At 41.6% G+C, this 23,470-nt stretch overlaps 1 protein-coding gene across 2 annotated transcripts in view; it reads left to right on the forward strand.

Annotated features, from left to right (window-relative positions):
* Positions 1-2,316: 2,316 nt before the first annotated feature.
* Positions 2,317-23,470, forward strand: part of zmp:0000000755 (phosphofurin acidic cluster sorting protein 2) — a 41,366-nt gene continuing 20,212 nt past the window's right edge. The window contains exons 1-3 of one of the 2 annotated variants that reach the window (XM_053874456.1): positions 2,317-2,781; positions 18,883-18,970; positions 22,923-23,012. In XM_053874456.1, coding sequence (XP_053730431.1) covers positions 2,372-2,781; positions 18,883-18,970; positions 22,923-23,012 — 588 coding nt within the window. In that variant the 5' untranslated portion in view covers positions 2,317-2,371. The remainder of the gene's footprint in view (positions 2,782-18,882; positions 18,971-22,922; positions 23,013-23,470) is intronic. The other variant, XM_053874457.1, reaches the window with a different exon arrangement.

The raw sequence follows: 23,470 nt of genomic DNA on the forward strand, positions 1-23,470 counted from the left end.
CCTGAGAGCTCATGCTGCCACAAGATGAAGTCATTGTGCCACCTACCGGGCCACAGACGTGGTTGTTTGCTCAAACGCATGGCGTCCTTTTAACCATCAGATGGCGCTCTTCACCAAATAGAATCATCCTTTCAAATCTTTCTCGCACACACGAGAACGCAGTCCAGTAGAAAATCGATATGTTTGAGTAATGTGTTACACAGTAATATTTGTTTATCATTCAGACTGCGTTCAAAAGGAAACGTGTTCAAGTCCCAAAAATATTTCTTTCAATATTTATCTTTGTGTTTTCCCTCACACTTCCTTTGCTCTCCAGTAGCTTTTGTGACAATAAAAATAATTACAAGCCATTTGTAATTTATTTCCCCTCTTCTACTTTTGCAAACAAATATCTGTTTATTATAATTTTCTTAGTACATAATGTCAAAATCTTATGATGAATAATGCTCCATGACTAGAGATCACATACGGACTTCGTATATTTAAGTGTTGTAGCTTCTTTTTCAGCCTCATTTAAATTCCTCATAATTGAGTTCAGTTCATTTCAGTGGCTATAAAGTTCCCCTACCTATGACAAATATAGACAAATATTTTCCTGGCACCACTAAAATATAAGTTAGTATGTCTATTTTTTTTAACAAATATTTTCCTGGCACCACTAAAATATAAGTTAGTATGTCTATTTTTTTTTTTACAAATATTTTCCTGGCACCACTAAAATATAAGTTAGTATGTCTATTTTTTTTTTTACAAATATTTTCCTGGCACCACTAAAATATAAGTTATTAATATTTTTCTAGGAAAATGTGCACCCAAAAATTGATAGTTTTTTTTTTCAAATGTCTTCTTTCCCCATTTCTTTTTTCAACTTCATGACATTCTTTATTTATTGAGAACCTCATACTGCTTTATTTTAAGATGGAGTTTCAAATATAGCAGTTTTACGATTATGATTGATTTACCCAGGAGATGTTACAAAACTGGTGTGTAGTCGTGCAGGCAGATTTGCACGATGAAAGAATAGAGAAAGAAGACTATTCTCCTAGTTTCATTTTCATAGAAACAACGTGGTGGTGCTTTCCCTTTGTATGCTGAAGGTTATGTGACATTCCATGACCTCGTATTTTTTTGGAAAGGAAACAATTTATTTTTTTATTCCAGTCTGACAAAGGTGCATATTACCCAACCCTCCAAACATGTCGAGTCAAGCCACCTGCATTGAAATGCTCGTCACAGTTTCACAACACAGCAGTGACTGAGGGTTAATCATATGAACCGCTTTTATCACTTTCTCACAAACAAGTGATGAAACATGAACTCACTGAACAGCAATAGATTTCTCCTCAGTGAATGTCAACATTATACACTACTTTGGAGTGTAATTTGAGAGTCATAACTAAAAATGAAATGAATAGGTTTACATTTTAGTCTTAAACTCAATAAAACATTTGATTTTATTTTATTGCTAATGTGAAATCACTCCTTTTTCTGATCAAATCACAAAAAATAAAATAAATAAATCCAACAATATTGAGGTAATAAACTCATAATAGCCAATAAGACCAGGATAAAATGCACATTTTGTGGTTTATTTTTCTGGTATAAATTTGCTTTGTTTTTAAAACAATACAAAAAAAAAAAAAAAAAACGACAACTGAAATGAATATTCTCGCTGTTTGGAAGGGTGGGGATAACCATAAGTGCTGTTCTTCACACTGCCCCATTTCAATCTTTCAAGAAATTTGAGACGAAATATTGACAAAATTGTATGCGATGTAATAATGATCAAGTCATGTTATATAAGGATAGTACAAACGTCAATTTGTCAAAAGCGTAAAGTTGTGTTAGTGGACATTCAAATAAACATGTATTCAATCGTCTAACCTTCCGTGTGTATTAATGGTAAGTATTTTTCATCTGATCTGTTGTCATAATGTAGGTATTAAGGTGTAATTACAATGCATTATAGATAATGCCATCTTTGAAAGTTTGGTGTTTCTAATGTAATGCAGTACTATTACTTTTTATGGCAAGTATATTTCCACAACTAATAGTTTAAAACTGTAAAATCTCTGATGTGGGTGTTACTTACAAGTAACAGCACAACAAACTTTAATCTTGGATCGATCATATGCTTGCATGAAAGATGTTTAGCGTCTGGAATCAAAGCGTCGCGACGGTACGCGTGTTCGTGGAAACGACATCAAAGGCAAAAGGAAAGTTTTTGGATCAGGTTCGACCTGCCGTGACTCACTCGCTGACTATTTCAGTGTGGCCCAGTGATTTTCCTGTTCAGTCTGATCAGTTGAGTGGATGCAAGGGCCCGTTCGAGAAACGTTTTTTTTTTGGCTGATCGTTGTCAGTGTGGTACATGTTCGCTTTACTGAGTTGCCCCCTGCTATCGGGGAGGTGCTACCCCCCACCGGCAGCGACATGCCCCGCCCCTTCCATCAGCATCTCCGGTCGGTGTGGAGGAGCTGGGAGTCTGGAGGAGCAGGCACACAAGAGCACAGCGGAGCCCGCCTTAGACCGACACTTAGCTAGAGCTGCTCCCTCGGCGGTGGAGGTGATGATGGCGGCGGCTGTAGAGCGAGGAGGCGTCCGGGCCGCCTTCCTGAACCCGAGCAGCGGCGGCGGTGGCGGAGCAGCACCGGCGGCGCTGCCTGCCGGAGCCCTCGCCGGGGCTGTGGTTCTGGGCTCGGGCTCCGGCACCATGCCCGTGCCCATGAATCTCTTCGCTACCTGGGAGATAGACCGATCGTCTCCGAGCTGCGTTCCGAGGTTGGTGTTTTTTTTATGACCACAAAGTTGCTTCTCGTGGGGTAAACAACGCCCTCGCTGTCCGGAGCGACAGACAGGCTGCCGTGCATGTCTGTGAGCTAACTTGCTAGGTGGCTAATGCTAAGCTACTAAAAAACAACACTGCTGTAAATGTCACATAGCAGCTGCTTTTTTGCTGTTATCCTCGAACGAAGCTATTACGTGCTGCTCCCGGTCTCTAAAATACTGCTGTCACTCCTTCGTTTCGCTGGCTTATCAAGTGTTATTGATTTATGACGAACACAACTGACCGTTATGATCACCAGCGCTGGGAAAGTTGTGCGTAACTACTGTGTAATGCGTGTGTTACATGTTACAATTCCAGTTGTTAAAGAGTCCTCGCAGGCCTGTGCTTGCATCCATTCATGGAATGCATGTCACTCAAAAGCAACAACTGTCTATAAATACAAGTGTCTATTTCCATCCTCACAGTACATAACACAACAGTGGGAGCAAATTCTTGTGACACAGCTCCTTTAAAATCATGAGAAAAAACTCTGTTTATGTTCATAAGGAATTGTCTACCTCAGATTTGTCTATCAACAAATCCGACCTTGTGAACAGACAAGTGTGTTTACACAAGTCATGTGTGCCTATTTAGTCAAAGTCAGCCATGTTGTAGTGTTTCGGTGTTGACTGTAGCTGTAGTATTTTCTGTGTTGCCAACTGACCAGAAAGCTCTCGGGAGCTGTGGGTACATTAATCAGCTTTGACCTAGATCTGCTCCACTCACTGGGAGAGAAGTGGGCCTGTAGGGGGGAGGGCCGCTTCCTCCAGTCCCTGCCTGCATGTGGTGACTGCTGTGAGAATCAAGCATCACATGTGAAAGAACACACATGATGCAATTATTTTTCATCTCATCGCCGTCTTTTTGCTCGTGACTGAATAGCGATTTAGAACCAGTCATGTGTCAACAAAGTGATGAGAGTCTTTTAAAACTTCAAAGATGTTTATGTACTCGGTATTCTTCTAAAACAACAAGTCAACATAGTCGACTAGAAACAATTAAATGCTGAGGCTCCGGGACCTGTTGTTACTATTCAATTACCGTTCTATTCGGTCTTAGCAGCAATTTACATGCATTTTCTAACCACTATTTACAACACTAGTAATCTCAGTACTCACAAGAGTCAAGCTCACTAGTTGTTAAAGATAGTCGGTGACTTGTCATTGCTGTTGCCGCCCTATTATTCAGTCATATTCTGCTGCTTCTTCCAGTTGTGCTGCAGACACGGATGGATAACGTTTAGTGTGAACCCTTTCAGTTTTAATTCCACACTCCAGGTTGTTTACTGACTTACTTTAATGCAATTCATTGAATATTAATGTTGACGGAACTGATTTGACATCAGTGTTTGAGGCTGCCGGCATCCTGTGGGTATGTTTGGGATTCATTAGTTAGATATTGATAATGCAATGACTACGGCTTCCTCCATTTATTCTTGTCCAAATGCTCACCGTGGGACTCGCTATTGGATCTCATGAAATCATTGCTGTAATTTACGCTGAGCAGAATAATGTATTACACACAGGTTTGACTTATTGACGGTCAAATCGGTATTGCTCAGTTTTTGCTGGTGAAAAATAACTTGCTTGTGATGCAGAGAATTTGATACATGAATGGGCATTTCATTTTCTGTGCCTCATTCCTTTTCCAATGTCAGTCTTTCCCAGCCAGATAGAAGAGTCTTGATATGCTCTAGACTAGGGGTGGGCAATTCAAATTTCCTATGGGGCCAGGTTAGTTATACCATTGAGAGGGGCCGGCAAACCCAAAGAATGGAGGCTAAGAGAAAATTGAAAATAAAAATCAAGTGATGACATCATGTGTGATTATGAAACGACACTTAAAAATGCTCATAATAGTTGGTCAAAATCTACTTTTAATTCTAGTGTATTTGAGGTGACAAAAATACTCGAAAAATTTACGAAAAATAATCCAATGAGAAAGTTATGTTTCAGTTGCATCATAATGAAAAAACAATGCATACGGAAAAAATGTCAGCGACAACAACAATGTAAGTTTTATAGTTATATATACTCTGACTCCAGCCGCATTTGGCCCCCGGGCCACACTTTGCCCAGGTCTGCTCTAGACTCACTATTGACATGGGTTACGACTAACAACAATTTAAATTGTCGACTTGTCACCGACTATCGCAAAGGTCTGTCGACTAGTCAGCATGTGACGTGTATGGGTTGACAGTCACGTCTGATTGTAGGGCTGTAAATAGAAATAAAAAAGAGTAAAAAGTATGTTTTTATTAAAAAAAACAGAACCGCTGAAATAAAATAATTTGTTTGGCAAATGTTGCATCTCACTTTAGTCTGATCTATTCGGTCACGATGGTTGTGTAGCCTCATACATCTCTCTGTTTTGTGCTAACTCATGCATGTATGGAACAAATATATATACATCCACTGTATAAAACAGAAAGTACTTACTTATTTAAAAACGTCAACGATAACTCTTCTGCCAGTGTTTTAACATTCCCTCTCAAGGTTTGATTTCATCACATACTGTCACAGCTGGATGAAGCTAATGTATGGTCATGTAATCTGCAAATGTGGTTATGCGTTAGCGCTCAGGCTTCTGGTCGCTTCATTTTACCGTGATTTCAGATCACTGATGATGAGGTGGAAGTGACGAGAATATTACTGTGCCAGTTCATTGCTCACATCTTGCTCTTAACATACAAGTGTGTATTAAAGATGAATGGGGGTGTGGATGGATTATACATGAGTCTGGGGTGTTGAATAAAACATTTCCTTGTCTTAGCGCCGGACGTGATATCCGCTTCATTTGTGAAGCAGCCAAGTAAAATGGCAGGTGTCAAGCGAGTTGAGTCATGCATGTGCTCCTCCTCTTGTTGTGTAGTTTCAAGTGTTCACAGCGGTAATTTGTCCATCCTATCGCTGACCCTTGTTTGCCCTGTGTCTTGTTATACAGTGTATCGTAGGCTGGTTTGAGAGGTGCCGCTCATGCAGCTCAGACCGTGGCCCGATTTAGGGATTTAGCCCGTGCAGCTGTGTCTTTTCGCCACAGGAGTGTGTGGCATTACACAGCAATATCAACTTAATGAGCTGTAATAGCGTAGCTGTTTTGTGATTTTGGTTTGTATGACCATGTAGTTGTTGTGTTCATTTTGACTGTTAATATAATAGGATACATAGGGGTTTGTTCTTTATCATGGCAAGCTGTAACTGGAGTACATCATTGTAAGTTAGTCGATGGCTTTCCTTCATCTTTAAGTGCTACTTGCAGTGGCATTCTACAGCTCATGGCTTTGCAATCCACTGTAACACAAAAAGCGTCCTCTGTCCTTCTCCTTTAATTCGATGTGAAGGGTCCTCCCTGTTTGATGTCATCCTCAGGTTATTAGAGTGATGAGCCTGTTATGAATGTTCAACTGCTCCTCTCAATTGACACACTGACCTCTTTCATGGCTCGAGCGCAGTGGCGTAACAGGTTAAAGATGGATACTTTGCTCTTGTGAAAAGATGCGTTGTCGAGAGGAATTTGACATTTATTGTGCTCCTGCCCTATAGTCAAATTGAATACAGCAAAGAGTGTGGGAAGGCGTTGTGAGACATTCCAACAAATGTTGTCTGGGTGGGTGTTGCTGGTGTAAATTCACTGAATATTTCACACCATGTCCATGAACAATCTCTGTGCTACATTATGTAGTTAGCGTCATTCTTTTTGACTTCGGCTTGAATCAATCTTTATTTCTTTCAGTTTCCGTTTCCATTGATCTGTAATTCATTTCATGTTTCTTGTCCTGATAGCACACATTTTTCTGGGTTGTTTTTGTGGGTGGGAGGAATAGCAAGATTTGTAAATGTAGTTACATTTCAGCTCATTCTCAATACAAGGGTATTTAGCTAAATTCATCTCCGATGCGGCTCACAGGCTCAGTGTAATCCCGGTATTAAAGAAAAACCCATAAACGTCATATCTTCCCTCGTCTCTGGTGTTTATCTTCCCGTCAATTTGAGTCCCAGCATGACCTTATCCCGCAGTTATTCACCAATGGATGTGAACTGTGCTTAAATTAGTGTTTGTTTCTCTCTGATCCGAGCTGTGTCTGGTTTAAATATTTTGTGATGCGCCCCTTATCATTCTCCATTAACCCTATATTTCATCATCTGTGGCATAGTATTGGCAATAATCGGGTTTCATAACAGGAAACAAAGCCGTCATTGCAGCGAGTAATCAGATGCTGCACACAGACACCGGCAGTTTAATCCTCTTCTTCCTTTTTGGAATCATAAACAAGGTCTCATACGCTGTGTCCTGCCTCCTTCATGATTGTGACACCGAATGAAATTGCAGTTGCATCCATGACTTGCCTCTTTTGCATGTTGCAAGCTGTTCTCAAGGTTTCACAAGTGTCAATCGGCACCTTCTGCAGTGTCTTTTTTTCATACTCACTCCCACTGCCTGAAATGTGTCAAAATCTTTTGGTTTCCTTCCCTTGCCTTCCTGAAGTAGGAATTTCCTTGGGGAGGTTTCACATTCTTTCGGAGCTGAATCTACACTGCCTGTAAACTCCACCTCTGTCTTTTTTTCCTCACACTTTTGTTGTTGACCAACAAACCTGCTGGACACAAGCGCGCAGACCTTTGTTAGACCTGCAGAGAGAACAATGTTTAAAAGTTTAAGTAAGCTAGGAGCTTTGCAGAGAGTGGTCAGGCTCATGTTGAATTTGTCATGAAGGGAAAACATTTCTTCCCCTGCCTGGACCTCAGCACTGGAGTCAAGCCAGAGCATTGTGTGAGTCGATACTAGGGTCTCTGCTCAGCTTCACTTGCCAAGAAATAAGTGGAGAAAACCCGTTGATGCAGGGAGGAGGATGAAGTCAGCACATGAAATGTGTTGGAATGACACCCAAAGTGTTTAACATCTCGCACTCTCCATGTTATTTCTACCATTATTTCAGACAATGTTGTAGTTGGACAGCTCTGAATTAGAGAGCATGCTTTTACAATGAGCCAGAAGATTGACTTGAAGGAACACAGATTAGGGGAATAATTTATCCCATCAATTGATAGGTGGTGTCATCGCAAAACAATTTTACTGCAAAAAGTTAGTTAAGTTGACCGTAACAAAATCGTGTATTTGGGCCATAGCTCAGAAATTCTGCCTCTGTTTTTCAACAGTCGACGTCGATGAGAGAACCTGCTTTGCAATTTCAAAAGGAGAAGAAGAGTGGGAGAAAAGTCGTATCTGTCAATTCCGATTTTTTTGTGCTAAAAAAGCCTTCAAAAATACAAAGTTGATCATGAGGCTCTGTGGCGTCGGACGACACAAATTATACTCGCTGAAATCATTTATATTGGAAAGAGAGGATGTTCATTTATTTCAAGCTTGAAGTGTGAGTCGGTGCAAGCAAGCATCCGCCAATACTCAAATTCACTTGGCATCTATGAAGCTTGGTTTCTTATTATTGCTGCTTGTTTCTTACTTGTTTACTGGGATTATTTTAATTTCTATCGAGGATATTGTAGAACAGCGGGTGTATATTGGTCCCATCAGTGGCTCAGTTATTTAGGATAGCGGCAGTTTAGCTGAGGGCATGACTTCCCTGACAGTTTCAACTCTTAAATAGCATTGAGCTTCATGCCCTGCCCACTTGTCTAATCACGGATTAAGCAGTCTGAACTGTCTGCTCGTCCCCTTTCTGGTCTTTGCCTTTACACAGCCTACACCGCAAGTCATTTTGCATTCCGGTAAGCTCCATTGGCCCACACAGACAGCAGGACAGGAGCTATGAATGGGATGTACCTCAACCTATTACAACAGCTCTGTGACACCTGCCATGGATGCTGACAGTCAAATATAAGACAGTTGAATGTGTTGCGTTTAAAAGCAGGGCCAGGCATTAAGATTATCACTGTTTATCAACAGCGCGGAGGGGTATCAACAAACAAGGTCGCATGCAAAGCTTCTTTCTAGTGAGAAGCACTTGAATGGAGCTCTTAGAGAACCTTAAACCCAGAAAGTGAGAACGTCAAATGAAAACATGAATTAGTTGATGTATTATTGACAGGGTTTAGCATGGTATGATAGAGTAAGTATTACTACCTGATCCAACTTTTATACTCGAGTAGTTTACTTGTGTGTTTCGATTGGCATTTGTTTATTATGTTTGACCCTTATTTTAGCTCTAATCTTATAGATATCCCTGTCATCCTCGGTTACTCACTCTTTATAGAGCATATCTTTTGTCTGTAACAGCAGACTGAGGTTAATCCTTTAATACAGTCTGTCATTGTGTGACGTCTTTACTTCACATTTCATTATTAACACGGGGCTCTTCTTTAGTAGCCAGTTGAAGCTCGGCACTGTAATAGCAGTGTAGCTGTAATTACATAGGGTCAACGTGATCAGCGTCTCCTGTTATTATTTTTTTATTTTTATCCTGTATTGCTGAATATTAAAAAGTTAACTCAGATGACTGCGAAGTATTCCTTTCAAAGGAGCAAGCCTTCACATGTGGCTGAGATTAGCTGCAGAGTGACCACTCTCACGTAGAGTCCGTCTTCAAGGTGCACAAATGAAACAGGCCTGGTTTGTTGCATTTGGTTTCACAACCTTGTCCCGTACCGTGATGGTTGGAATGGGTTCATTTCTAATGCATAGATAGATATGTCCCATTTCAAGTGGTGATGTTTCAACCTTCCTCACTGCAATGAGTTTCCTTTTGTACAAATAATGCAGTGGCCAGCAGAAAATGGTGCTGGATACACACAAAAACTGGTGATGTCAGTTTTTGGATGGTAGACTCCACTCGTTTGTCATCTGGACACATTAAGCCAGGGATGACTGTGGGGAGCGCTGGGAAAGCATTTTCGACTTGGCATCATTCCTTTCCTGTTATGATGAAAACACAAAATTACATGCTCCAGTTGTGATCAGCTATCCGTCACATCCCACCACTAGCGCCCGTGCCTTTCCATTACATGTTGATATCATTTATATAATTGGGTAAATATTACGCCTCCGCAGGCCTAATGTTGTTGCTCTTGTCATGTCATGTTGCAAGGAGAGTGAATGAAGCCACAGTCAGATTCCTTGTATGAAAATTCTTGGGAAAAAGAACATGAATCTGGTTCTTCACTTGATTCCAGTAGAAACCTGTTTCCACTCGGGTTACTTTCCTAGAAATATGAGGACACTTCTCATGAAAAGCTCTGGTTGTTTACAGACAAACAGTGGATTTAATCAGTCTGCTTTCAGAGCCTCCATATGTCATGTTAATACTGGACGGCAGCATTGCAATGTCTGAGTGACTATCACTAAGAATCACGTGCCATTAGGACGTCATATAGTGATATCTTTAGGTAGGGCTTTTTCTCTTTTCCTGTTATACAAGGAGGATGGCGGGGGTTTGGATGAGGGTAGGATTTGTGCTCAATGTTAGATGATACTTGATGTTTACTTTGAAAATATAGTATCTTCTTTGTCCATGAGCTTGTCTCATGGTGCTGGAAATGTGGCATACTGAGTCAAGGTCATGGTCACATGATGTACCTTATATACAAAGTGACGTGATATTTTTGAAGAATTGGAGCCTTATGAGGTACCGCCTTTCCCCAATGTCGGGAATATCCTAGGAAACGTTTCATTCACTTAAAAGCCTCTTGTATGATTAGCATGCGACGCGAAATGCTGACTTCTACGTAATTCGAGAAAGTCACCTGACAACCGTCATTGTGTCATGGCTTCAGAGTGAGAATGTGTTTCTTAGACACGCAATGTATTCTAGCAAAAACCTGTGTAGAACCAGACTCAACTCAAGTCAGTCATATTTGAACAAAGATTGTTGGGAAAAAGTTCCTCAGGACTTGTACGTATTTCAATAGGTCATGGGGTTGGTTCTTAATAGCATGTATGATTTTAATAATAGTAGTGATAAAAAGGCAGTGATTTCTGGGAGAATACGCAGTGTACCGAGGGAACATGTCTGATTCCAATTAATGGTTTGGGGACAAATAACAAAAGCAAAACGAACAGCAGAATCAAGCTGGAAGGAAATCTAATAGTCGCAGCTATGTTGTTTTCTTATCAGTCTCCATCTATTTTTGCTACTCTGAAAAACAGTTTCACGTCAGCCTTTGTTCAAAAGCAATGGGTTGTGCCAAATGTTGACAGATAAGGGCACTTCAGTCCTGTGTCAATCAATCAGAACTCAGGTCTCCAGTGACTTCCCATGAGCTCCAGATGTTCAGATGTGTAAAATCCCTCAAGGTCAACGCAGATGTCTGGCAGGCCGTCCCCCTTCATCCCTTTGCTTTTAGACTCATGCTTGCACAATCCATCTGGGTTTTGAAAGATGAATAGCGTTCAGTTTTAAAAGGGCTTACATAATCTTTGCAAGCTCTAAATGTTGCACGCTCTGATATTGCCTGTGTGTTTTTGATACGTTGCATCGCTGAAGGGGATGTCATCTTATTGTTGTTGACTTGTCTCTCGGTAGAGACTGCAAATAATAGATAAGAGTGATTCTTGGTGGAGGTGTGCTCCGGAAGGACTCGTTTTAATCTCTGAGGAATCTCATTAACTGTCTTGTGCATAAACACAAATCAATATTCCCACGTTGTGCATGACCCTTATGCCACTGTTTCTTAATATAGAATCGTTTAGATGAGCAGATCACTCCTGGGCTTTCACTGTTGCAAGAGTTTCATATTAACAAAATGACTCAACCTTGTTTTTGCCAAGTAATATCAGATTAAAAACAAATGATTTGGCATGCAAACTCCTTCCCTGAGTAATGATACAGTAACGTTCATCAACAGAGATAGCATAATATTGCTATATTTTGAAGCACTCAAAGTGCTCTATGCCGATATTCTAGTTATCTCCTTTCATAGCTGTGGCTTCTTTGTAGCACAGAGTCGAGATTGATGGCTTTCAACAGGGTTTTCCACCGGAGCTTTAGCTCCTACTATCCTTCTCTCGCCGAAAGACTCAGCAGATCAGGCCGACCATCCTCCTAAATAGGATTTTAAAGCCCAGTCATAACCTTCGAGTCGCTCTGAGTCGTTCTATCTTTAGAGCCGGTGACCCTAGACACAATGCTGACGTTGGATCCAGCCGGAATAAATGTAGCAGGAAGTTTCATTTTAATATTTCACTAGCTTCGCAGGGAAAGCACAAATCAGCAGAGCAAGGAAGTCAGCTTCTTCAGCATGATAAAATAAGACTTTATAGCTCTGTATTGTCATAATATACATGTAGTAAAGATGTGTGAATGAAGGAGTGAGTTTGGAAAAGCTATTATAGCGTGTTAATAATGTATTTATATTCAATCAAACGCCACACCGGCAGTCATGTCTCTACATTTGTGTTTCGTTGATAAATTTGGTGAGAAATGACTCCTCTGCTTCAGTTTGGACTGTAAACATGCTGCTGCCTTTGTGCACATTCAAACAAAACAGCTGACCTCATCCCTTCTAAGAACAAAGTTGAACAAAACATTTGTCGAGCTTGGCAGAACCGAAACAACAGCCGCTCTCCACTGTCTCCGGCCAGGCCAGAGGAAGTATAGTTGACCATCAGCACTGTGCTCGGCAGTGTCTGCCTTTTTTTTGTGGGACATGTGGAGTGTGTTGCTTGCCGGAACACAATTCCTCATGCAAAATTTGTGTTTTAAATACTGTGCCAAACCACCCACTCAAAAGTAGTGCCCTGGTAACAAGACCTCTTTACTCACACTGCGACATCTCGTTTTTTTTCCACTTTAAAACCGAAAACATTCATGCAAAAATTGGCAAACAGGCATCAGCTCGGCATAAGCAGTTTGACATGTAATTCTTTGGTAATCCAGGAAGAACTCTTCTCTTCCACTGTGAAACGTCCCACATTTTCTGTGATTAGTTTAAAAACATATTACAGATAATCTGCTTCCACATTCACTGTAGTTTTAGGGATGATATTTTTCCATCCTCCAGGATTTAATGGAATGTAAGAAGAAAACTCTATAGAGTAGCGTCCTTTTTGTCTTCCGCCTTCAGGTGCCGCCACAGCAGATTAACCTCTGTTTCACTCGTTCCATCCGATCTTCAAAGAGACCACCTACGTTTCACCCCCTCAACCTGCGCTCTTCTCATCTTCCCATGCTCTGACATCTTTCTGAATCTTTTCTCCTTTTTGATCCAAAACATTGCCAGTTAAAATAACTATCTTGCCCTAATTTTTTGCCGCTTTATGGCAAAGTGTGGCTGAAATATCACGAGACAGTCTGCTATTTCTGGCCTTGAGAGGTGCAATTTTGTAAAAAAAAGTGATATCAAATTGCAAAAGTCTCTTAAAAATAGTGGACATATAAGGGCCCAACAGTTTTTTTTTATTAAGTATAATTTCTTTCTCCCCAGCATAATTCTTTCACACTTCAACTGGGGGCATATCCGTTTCTGCCTGGGTACATTGCTAATAGGTATCGGGGACAGGTTCTTAAACATCCTCTCATTATTCGAGGCAAACTTACATTTTCAAACCTGAATCAACCTACAACTCAAAACTTTCCCAGAGGACTTGTTGCTGGATCCGCATAGTCTTGCAATTTAACCCCAAAGTTTTACTGACAAAAGGTGTTCTTGCTCCTTGCCTTTGCGTATTAACTGCCTTGTGTATTTCTAAACTGTATAAGTTGCATTATAAAGTGCATGATTCAGCTTCTGCTATGTTAATATTTCAACCATCAGTAGTATGAAATGGTAGAATCGCATGAATTCACAATCAAAATGGGATCGGGACGAAAGCGTATTGTGTGAGCTCTTCTATATTCCCATGGTAATAATCATTGTTTAGATTATATATATTGTATATACAGTATATATGACAAAACAAAGTGATAAAAAATCAAAATTATTAACACGGAAGCAATGTCTAAATTAAATGTGACCAAAAGGAGTTGAACTGCTGTGGAATAAGTAATGCAACTTGGTCTTGACAAATACAGGTCTCACTAAATAACACAATGCAGTGGCTTCTGTCACGGTGGCTGACTTCAGGGAAAATGGGTTTCTTCTCCTGCATCTGATATACAGATTGCGCTCCTTAAAGACCCTGACCACATTTCTTACAGAGTACAAGCGCGGAATACATTGAAAGGACTAAAAGCTTTTTCCTTTTCTCTGCACAAACACAGACGTTCATTTCATTCCTTCACGATGCTAGAATACTTGTCCTCCATCCTTCAAGTCTCTTCAGCTTTGTGCCTCTGACGAATGGTGGGCATTGAGGCGAGGACATGGGACGGACTGGGCATGTTGACCAGGGGGAATCACTTAGGAATCTCTTTGTTGAGGCAGCATGTATTTTATATGGCTATTCTCACATTGTAATAATTTAATAACTTCAGGCAGTACACTGTGTTTTTTGTCACTGAGTGTTCAAGATGTTGCTGCGGTCTTATAAATAGCTCAGTAATAGAGGCTGTAAGTGCTCTTGCAGGAGGAAAAGTGAACCTTGGGTGAGAACTAAATGTCTGAGTATATTAGCAAGTACGTGATAAGTATTCCGCGTTTACTTTACTTGTATATACACAGATGTTCACGAAGGAGTTCTTAAATGGAGCTCTAATGACAGTGTCCTCCTGAAGCTCAGGGTGTCACAGTGATCTGAGGTTGTTTACCCCAAATGATTTCATCCAGAAATCTGAGACTCAAGCTGCAAGTCTGGATTTATGTTTGCTTTCTAACAGTTATGAATTAGTTTTACTAGCTTTGCAAATCAAGGCATCAAACGAAGAGTAAACCTTTGGTGCTTGCACATTCTTTTCTTCTGGAGTATAATCATCACTTCTCCATCTTATTCTTTTCAAATCTCAGAGGCCTCAGGAAATATCAGGTTTATAATTTTAAATAGCTTTTGATGTTGGCATCAATTCTGCCTGCCTTCACAGGATAGAAGTATCATTGTACCAAAGGGCTGAACTCAAGATTGAAGTTTGGTTGGAAGCCAGAAGTTTTCTTTGAGACTCGACTCCAGTGTGAAGGCTCCGGTTCAGTCTGACTCAGGGGAAGGTCACGTCGAGGCTAACACGAGGGATTATTCGCTGCGTTAAACTTGTGTGTCCCTGGCTGTCCGCCTTAAATCCCACTTCAACAATTGATTTGGTTTCCTGTGAAGCCTTGACTTCACTCCAGCTGAGCCACATGGTGAGAAGACAAAAGAGAAAAATGAAAGAGTAACTGACATGGAGCAGTTTCACACTCGTGCCACACATTTTTCATGTCCAGCTCTTGCCATCACGTGAAATACTTTTGTCAGACGTCTTCCTGTTTTTGGAGCAATAGACATGGATTCAGCAGCAAAGATAAGATACCGCCGCTGCACCGTATAACCTGCAATCAGGCTTCTTATCTCAAACCAAATATTTGACTGCTGCTGTTTGAGGTGGCGGCCTGATAATTGGTTTTGTTTGTCCAGCCCTGATAGTGAGGACTTACTTGTGTGATGCTGGAAAAAGAAATTCACTTCATGTTGTCTTCCTTTTTACTTTTGTACCACATGACTGTACCGGATTTATTTTAAACCATTATTATTGATCTGATACAAACAGAAGTTCTGGCCTTGCTCTCTGGTCCTTTGTTTATGTGCCACCAGGTGAACCTTAAGCTCTGGTGTACCACAAATGTTGGTGCTTGGAAGAATTTCCTATGTTAAAAGCAGAGCGACTCAGATGACCATATCCCCATCTAGAGAAATGCAGATGCGCTATTAGGTCATCCTCTTTTATCATGTCCTAGAACGGCCCTAGGGCCTCCTCCTAGTTGGACATACCTAGAAAAACCTCCCCAGGGTTAGCCATCCCAACTGGCTTTCCTCAGTGAGGTGGAGCTTTTTTGAGCCTTGCACGCTACCCAGCTGAGAAAAGTCATTCCGGACCCTTGCCTTTACATTGACAGCTTTGTCTTTGACTCAAGTTTTTCCGGACCCTTGCCTTTACATTGACAGCTTTGTCTTTGACTCAAGTTTTTCATCACCACAAACCAATACACTGCGCTCATGACTAAAGATCGAGTCAAATCCCCATCGTGCGAGCGATATTCAAAATTAATTCTGACATTCGCACATTAAATTAATTGTCTACCGTTTATTATAAATTTAACTGCAAGCACATTATATAACATTTCTGGCTACAACTATTCATGAGAGCGCCGCATTTCTCTGTCTGAGTGAAGTTAAAATTGCATGTGTTCCTTTTAGGAAGCGCTCTTGTCCTGACTCTCGGGACGTTTTAGTGCTTATCGTGAAGCTCTTCCGTTCTGTCACCGATCTGTTTCACACTTTGATTCATGAAGATGGGCTGGATCAGGATCGGAGGAAAGCCTAGTTAGCACAATGACATCCATATTTTGAGTGATCTAAAAGTGTGCCACGGTTGCTAATGCTTCTGAGGGAGAAAAGGTCAGCGCTTGGTGACTTTTATGCGCTAATGGACTTCCACTAGATAGTGTGCTATGTCTCAGCCGGCTGTGAAAAATGTTAAATCTATAAATGAATTAGCTCTAAAGCAGCCAGTTCTCATTAGCTGAATGCCTGGAAGCTTTCAATGGCTGTTTATTGTGGTCTCACGTTGAGTATAGAGCTGTATAACAGTCATTTCAACCTATATATTAAGGGTATAATGAGCTTTTGTTCTGCTTGATAAAGGTAGCTCAGACTATGCTCTCGACTGGAAGTGACACTTAGCTACAAGATTTAAGTGCTGCATGTAAATATTGCAATAATTTGTCACTTTCTAATGGGGTAATATACAAGTCATCTTTCCCTCCCAGGTTTAAATCAAAATTTGCTAATATGTTCTTTTATAGAGATGCACTGATTTTTAAAACACAGATGACCATTTAGTTATGTTAAGGCAGGAAGTCACCATTTTTATCTGCCCTTTCTTCTTTTTTTTTTTTAGCAATATTTCAATGTTTTGTTTTGAAGTTGAGGTACACCCTGAGATAAAAAAAGGGCCTTCCCAGGTCTCTCTTATCAGCCAAACACAGACAGAAAGTGCCTTGTTATCTTTGCCTTTCATTGAGTGGTCGACTGCTGTATGGACTCGCCTGCTCGCACACTCCTCTCGTACTGATAAAACTGCCGTGGTCCTTTTTTGGTATTCCCCCGTGCCTTTGAATGTCTCTTACTCCGACTTCAATGAAGTGAACTGGTGTCCTGTCGGAGAAGACCAGATGGCCTCTATTTTAAGCCGCGCTATGACACGGCATCTCAAAGAAGTTAAGACATGGTTCCCTAGGTGACGGCGTCAGCCCTCATAGGTAGTTTAATTACATGTGAGTGGAGTCCAGGGAGAGATTTTGAAAAGGATGCTGCTGCTGGTCAACCACCACTCCAGGTTTCTGTATCCTTCCCCTCCCCCTCTTGCAGAAAGCTGCTCCTGCCTGATGACTCATCTTCGCCATAAGGCTAGCGATGCCCAGACGCTACCTCCGAAGTTCACCATTTAAGTACTCCTGCCTCAAAATAGTGGTATTATTCTTCCATTTGTATTACTGAGCTAATAGTGCAGTGGTCAAATCGTTTTTGTGGAATTGGTCCATGTATTGTTGTTAAACCAGGTGACACTAGGTAATAGACATATGTTACTCTCACTACTAACTGTGGAAGTAATAACCGATTCATTTTTAAAGTTTCAGTCAGAAACGCTTCCACGTTTTGTCGTGACACACCTGGAATCCGTGCTGCGAAGCTCTTGATCTTGATGAGTCTTTGTGAATCATGCGCGGTCGAAAGGAGTGCCTGAATGAAGTCGTGAATGACGCAGAAAATGTGTGTCTGGATGTGTATCTGTTTTTTTTTCCCTTTCGACTGGGAGTGATTGCAGTTGAATGCAGCATGACTGATGGTGAAAAGTAGGTCAAGAGGAAGTTCTGCAAACTAGGCTTGAGCGTTGTTGATTTCTCCTGTTCTGTTTCCCTTAAGATTTAAGGGGTTTTGGGAGATGTTGTTTACCATGACAGAGAAAGGGGATTTTCTCGGTCTATAAAAATGGCCGAGATAAGATCCTTTCCCGCTGCGCCAGGTGTTTTCTGCACATCAGCCTGGCAACTGTATCGAGCATTTCTCTGACATAGATCTCGTAGTTTAATTTGATGTTCGGCAGATGGTGGTGAGTCACAAGAAGCGGCCGCGCTTACCATTTTATTGAGTAAGAACATGCTGAACGGGGCTGAGCCAAGATGTTTTGCTGCTCTCTCGCTTGTCCAGGGCATCTGTGCCTCGTCAATTCTCATGAAGGATTGAGCCATTCCAAGCTGACGGTGAATCTTGAAGCAATATCTCCTCAGTACATCACTCGTTTAAGGAGTGATGGATCTGTCTTTGATGACAGTTTTACCCCAGACACAGCTGTTAATTATGGCTTTCACTTGACAATTGCTTCAGAGGAGCTTTTCAGCTCCTACATTGATGCTATCTGTGCTGCGTGTAGGTAATTGAATCACATGGAGACTGACGTTTATTGCCCATCAGTCATTATTAGATCGCTTCTTCATTAGTGATTTGTCTCAGCTCTGTACATACATGTTGTTTTTTTAAGTAAGTTGAGTTTTTTTAAAGTGAGGTTTCACCATTCTGAGGTTGTGTTTTGCCTCACAGAGGCAAATTTGCAGATGATGTCATTCTCATCCATCCACAACCTGAAGCTTTCGCTCGATCAGTGTCCTCATTCTTCAAGGTGTTTTCAGCTAGAACTCTAAGGGTTATCTTTAGCTCTAATGGAGGTGTTATGTGGGCAAGTCTTCGTCTTTCAATCTGCAATATCCATTAGGGGTAGCCACTGATCCAACCAACCACCTTCGTCCTCTGTCACCTTGTTCACCACGACCTTGAACCTCATTGGTTGCCGTCTTCTTCATCCATCTCCAACATTCTTGGACGTTGTCTCTTGTCCAAACCATTTGGCCCCCTTCATTTTGCTTCCTAACGTCACAACTCCTCCCGTTCTGTCTCTGAAGGCTACTGTATTATTGTTGAAAATCTCTCTGTCATTGATGAAACTAAGCTTTTCTCCCTTTTGTTTTTCATCTCAACAGGCTCTGCAGCCTCACACTAAAGAAGCTGGTCGTTCTCAAGGAGCTGGATAAGGAGCTCAACTCACTGTCCATCGCCGTGAAGATTCAGGTCGGTAGGATAATCTGACTGTGACACTTTTAAAATAACGTTTTGGATCAGATGCTGTGTCACAGTTTGTAATGTGTAGCTCGTGGTTGTCTGTCAGCCTGCCCCAATGACTCAGCCCAAACAAATATGAGACCAAGTGCTAATCCTGCCAATTGATAAAAAGCCGTCTTAGCTGTGCTGAAAGCCTTGGTGAGTCAAAGTCGACCAGGTGCTTTAAACGGAGGACTAGAATTACTATTAAGTAGGCGTATTAACACTCTAAGAAGGATTTTGCCTCTTGCATTGATTGCTCATGTTTCCTTGACAACTGTTGTGAGGTCCCAACATGTCTCTTGTAATCTGAATGTTGTCATTGGCTCTTCATAGCGCACTGGCTCAGGAGGATTGGCACTTTTCATTCTAATGGCAAGATGAAAAATGAGATTTGTCCCAGTGAAGGGTGCCACTCTTCTCAACTGTGAAGGCTTCGATGGTGTCTAGAGCTGTAGAAAATGCTTTTTCTTGATTATATTATATCATTTTAAATGACCTGAATGGGATGATTGTTATCGGTTTGTGAAGAAATCCGAGAGTCAGTTCTAATTCCCTGTGACTGTGTTATGGACTAGCCTGCTTAAAAAGCCTCCTAAGGATAGGAGGCCAATCCCCTCCTGACTAGACATTCTATCACCTTTCACTCTTTGCTTTGTATGTTTTCATCTATAAAAAGCTGCATAACATGATCCTAGTGAAGCCTATCTAGAAGTTCTATTATTAGTTAGTAATTACACCCTAACCAAAATAGCTAGCTGCAACAAATCAAGGTGTTCAAATGGATTCATGTTCTATAATTTGTGGTGTAATTACCAGCTCAAATTGGAATTACATACTTGGCTCTGCAGCTCTCTTTCGCTAAGGAAACAAATCGGTCCACTTTAAAGTCATTCTGAAAGCAATCGCAGCCATCCAAGTGTGACTTTATCCATGAGCCGCGTCGTCTGTAGAGCGTGAAATCTTCCGTTTCTGCTGAGCCGCCCACAGGACAGCAGAGCAAAGCTGTGTTCGCCACAACTCTGGAAGTGGAGCATTAAATGCAATTTCCAGCAGGTTTGGCCGGAATCAAAAGACAGTGAAGGGATAAAGAGGCAGTTGACACGTTCCACGGAGGAATTACAGGGTTTGTTTTGAGACATGGAACAACAGAGTCGTGCCGCTGCATGTCATTGATTCATGGTACTTGAATTGAATTAGCAGTAGCCTGCATATGCAGGCCAAAGTTGTCATGTGGGTAGTGTTGCGAAGCACAGAGATTGGAGGGTTCTGCCACGTCGTCATGGGCCTCCGGCTTTCATCCTGGAAACCGCCGGGTCACTAAATGTTCATCAGTCCACTGCACATGAACCTCTGCTCCGATCTGTGCACATTAGCCTTCATCATTGTACGTGCCTGAGAAAATTATTCATACCATAGCTCTTCTGCTGTTCGCCTGGCCGGGTTTCCGCTTGGTCCACATCTGAGCTTCTCTCTTACATGAATCCATTTGCTTCACATAGTGGCGTGGTCCAATTACGATTGCTATGGCTGTGCTTTTGATGAAAGCAGAAGCAAATCCCTAAACTCCCAATTATGCAACTGGACAAAGAACTTTTCAAACCTCCTGTTTTTGCTGCAATATGTGAAGCCAGTTAGAAAATCTCATATGTCACATTCAGAAGTCGGGGAGTTGTTTTCCCAACAGGCCGGTGTAGATGAGGCATGGTATGATTCCCACATCAGGCCCCTGATAGACAGTGGAGAAGCTTTTAGCAGAGAGCACAGGGGGGGGGAGACAGAGAGGGAGGGGGCAGAGGACATCGAGTCCAAGCTTTTCTTGCCAAGGCTCTGTATGGTAAATGCATGTCAGGCAGTTTGAAAGTGCTCAGCTTTTGTGCCTTGATTCATTGTAGCAGCCACTGAGCACGAGAAAGAGCACATACAAGACAAGGCTTCTTTGTAGGGCTCCAGTCCGTGACAAGGTCGGACACAGAGAGAGATCTGCTGGCTCTTTTCTTCTTCTCCTTTTGATCGTTATGCAACTTCCACCAAGGTATTGACGCCGCAACAATCACGAAAGCAAAACACAGGGATGAAAGAGAAAAATCATTACGCATGTTTTCCTGCTCATAAATTCAATTGAGATTAAGGAGTGATTTTTATTTATTTATTTTTAATCACTGGATTTCTATTGGCTCAATGAAAGACGGCTCTGTCCAAGATGCCCGACTTGGCCCTCTTGTATTTGAACCCCAAAGGTTGTAAGGTTGTTTTCAAATGAGTTTCACTTGGACAATAGCGAGAGGTTTAATTGATGGCAGATGCATTCCCCCATCCCTGTGTATGGTCATAACATTTTATTGCTAAGGATTTAAATGTTCACTATCAAGAACTCTCCAAAGGAAGTAGATTGTGGTATCTAATTCCAGATATCCTCTTTGACCTGTGCCCTTAACTAGGCATGACATTCTGCATTTGGCTGCGTTTGCAGATTCCTTAGTTAATCTCTGCAGAGTTCTGAAATTTTACCACAGCCAGAGAGGTGCCAACTATTACACAACAGATGCCGTCTCCATCACTCCAATCGTGACATTAAGCTGTGAACTGGGAACTTGACAAGCCGTTTCTGTTCTCACCCTCACACTTCTGCCTGCAAAACTCTGACATGTGACTGGATGGAAGGTTTTCTGTTGTTGCTGTCTGGTTCTTTTTTGCCGTAAAAGTGAGCAAATTAAAATGGTATAATGTTTTGGATCCCTGGAGTTGACATTGCAATCACTGCCCAACACTTGAACCGTTTTGGATGTTTGACAAATGGTTTGAGCCAGTTACTTAACTTGATATGTCTGCATGAGCTAGTAAACATTTGCACTCACTCATCAAATATCATGCACAATCTTTCTTGCATCTTAACTTGTATTTACAGTCCCTGCATAAATGGAGAGAAGTTGTTTTTTACTCACTGTTTCTTCCCACTTAAAAATTCTCTGACTTCATGTCGACAAATTCACAGCACAGAAAGCTAGAGGGAATGTTGGAGTCACCTCGTCCTTTGGCTTTGTCCTTCCCTCTGACTCTGACCTCCATACCTGTCGAAATCAAACCATTCACCTGGGACTGGCTTGCAGTGTGACATTGCATGAGATGGTTAGAGCATGTGTGACGCTGCAGGGAAAATGGCTCCATTATGTGAAGTGCCAGCCCGGATCTGACCTGCTGCCGTTCACTCTAATGTTGTATATAATTTGCGATCCAACAGGACATGCATCAACTGCATCCTGCCTGAGTCACAGTTGATAACATGGGACACACCGCATTACATAAATGCACTTAAAAGCTGGCTGTCTCTCTGGATGATCAGCATTTTGCCCTCAGACAGACTTTAGTTTTGGTTTGTCGCCTCGGCTGAATTCTGACGCCAGTGAAGAAATCCTTCTGCAGGAAGTGCTTCTTTCAAAATAGCTCTTCACATGTCCTCAAACTAGCCGCCTGCCCTTTCCACTTTCCACTGAGAGTTTGAGCACTCTCAGAATGAGGCAAGTTGTGAGTCTGCATTAATGTATGAGTGTTGCACACCCTGAAACCAGTTCCAGCTGGTTGGTCCCTCGATAAATGTGGAAGAAGCAGTGTTACAGTGTTTGAAGTCGGTCACTGAAACAAGTATGTTTGTGTTGTATCGTTCAAATGACAGCAGATGTTCATGGGTGTGTCTTTGTCAAACTCAGTGCAGCATTAGAAGAGAGAACTTAAATGACAGGGAACTCTCAAGCCATGCTGGTTCCACTATTTAGCTGCGCAGATTATTACTTTTGCCTTCAGGCATTATTAATATTCATATTGAACTGTCCCCCTAAATGTGAAATCTCTCTGATCTGGCACTATTCGTGGCAGCAGGAAATATATGGATGTGCTAATGTGAACTGTTTGACTTTGCTTCCAGGGCTCCAAGCGTCTTCTGAGATCAAATGAGTACGTTCTCCCACCCAGCGGACTGATGGAGACGGATCTGGAACTCACATTCTCACTCCAGGCAAGCACTTTGTCGTCGTGCTGTGAATTCTCACACTGATGTGACACCTACTCGACGGCCAGTGTTTCAGTCTTCAGCAGTTCTACTCTGCATCGCTTTTCTCATCCTGGTGTTCAGTCTTCAAAACTTCTGGGGATGAATGGAACCACTTTATAGCCGTCGCAGTTTGATAGCGAAATGAAACCGACCTCAGACAAAATGGCTTTTGTTGGTTGAGTTTCACACCTGTCGGAAGAAGCGTTTAGCTAGATTAAACAGACAAGGAACATAAAAATAGACTGTGGGTAGGTAACATGGAATTTCCACTGAATTCATCTTGTGGATATGAAAATGTCTTTCTGCCTATTTAGACATACATTTCCCTTTCACTGGAGCATATATCCAACTGGGTGTTCGATAAAGATATAGCTACCTTTTTTATTTATATCAAGGTAACCATTGCTTTGCTCGGCCTTGAG

Source organism: Synchiropus splendidus, chromosome 9 (assembly GCF_027744825.2).
Source record: "Synchiropus splendidus isolate RoL2022-P1 chromosome 9, RoL_Sspl_1.0, whole genome shotgun sequence".
Classification (NCBI taxonomy): Eukaryota; Metazoa; Chordata; class Actinopteri; order Syngnathiformes; family Callionymidae; genus Synchiropus; species Synchiropus splendidus.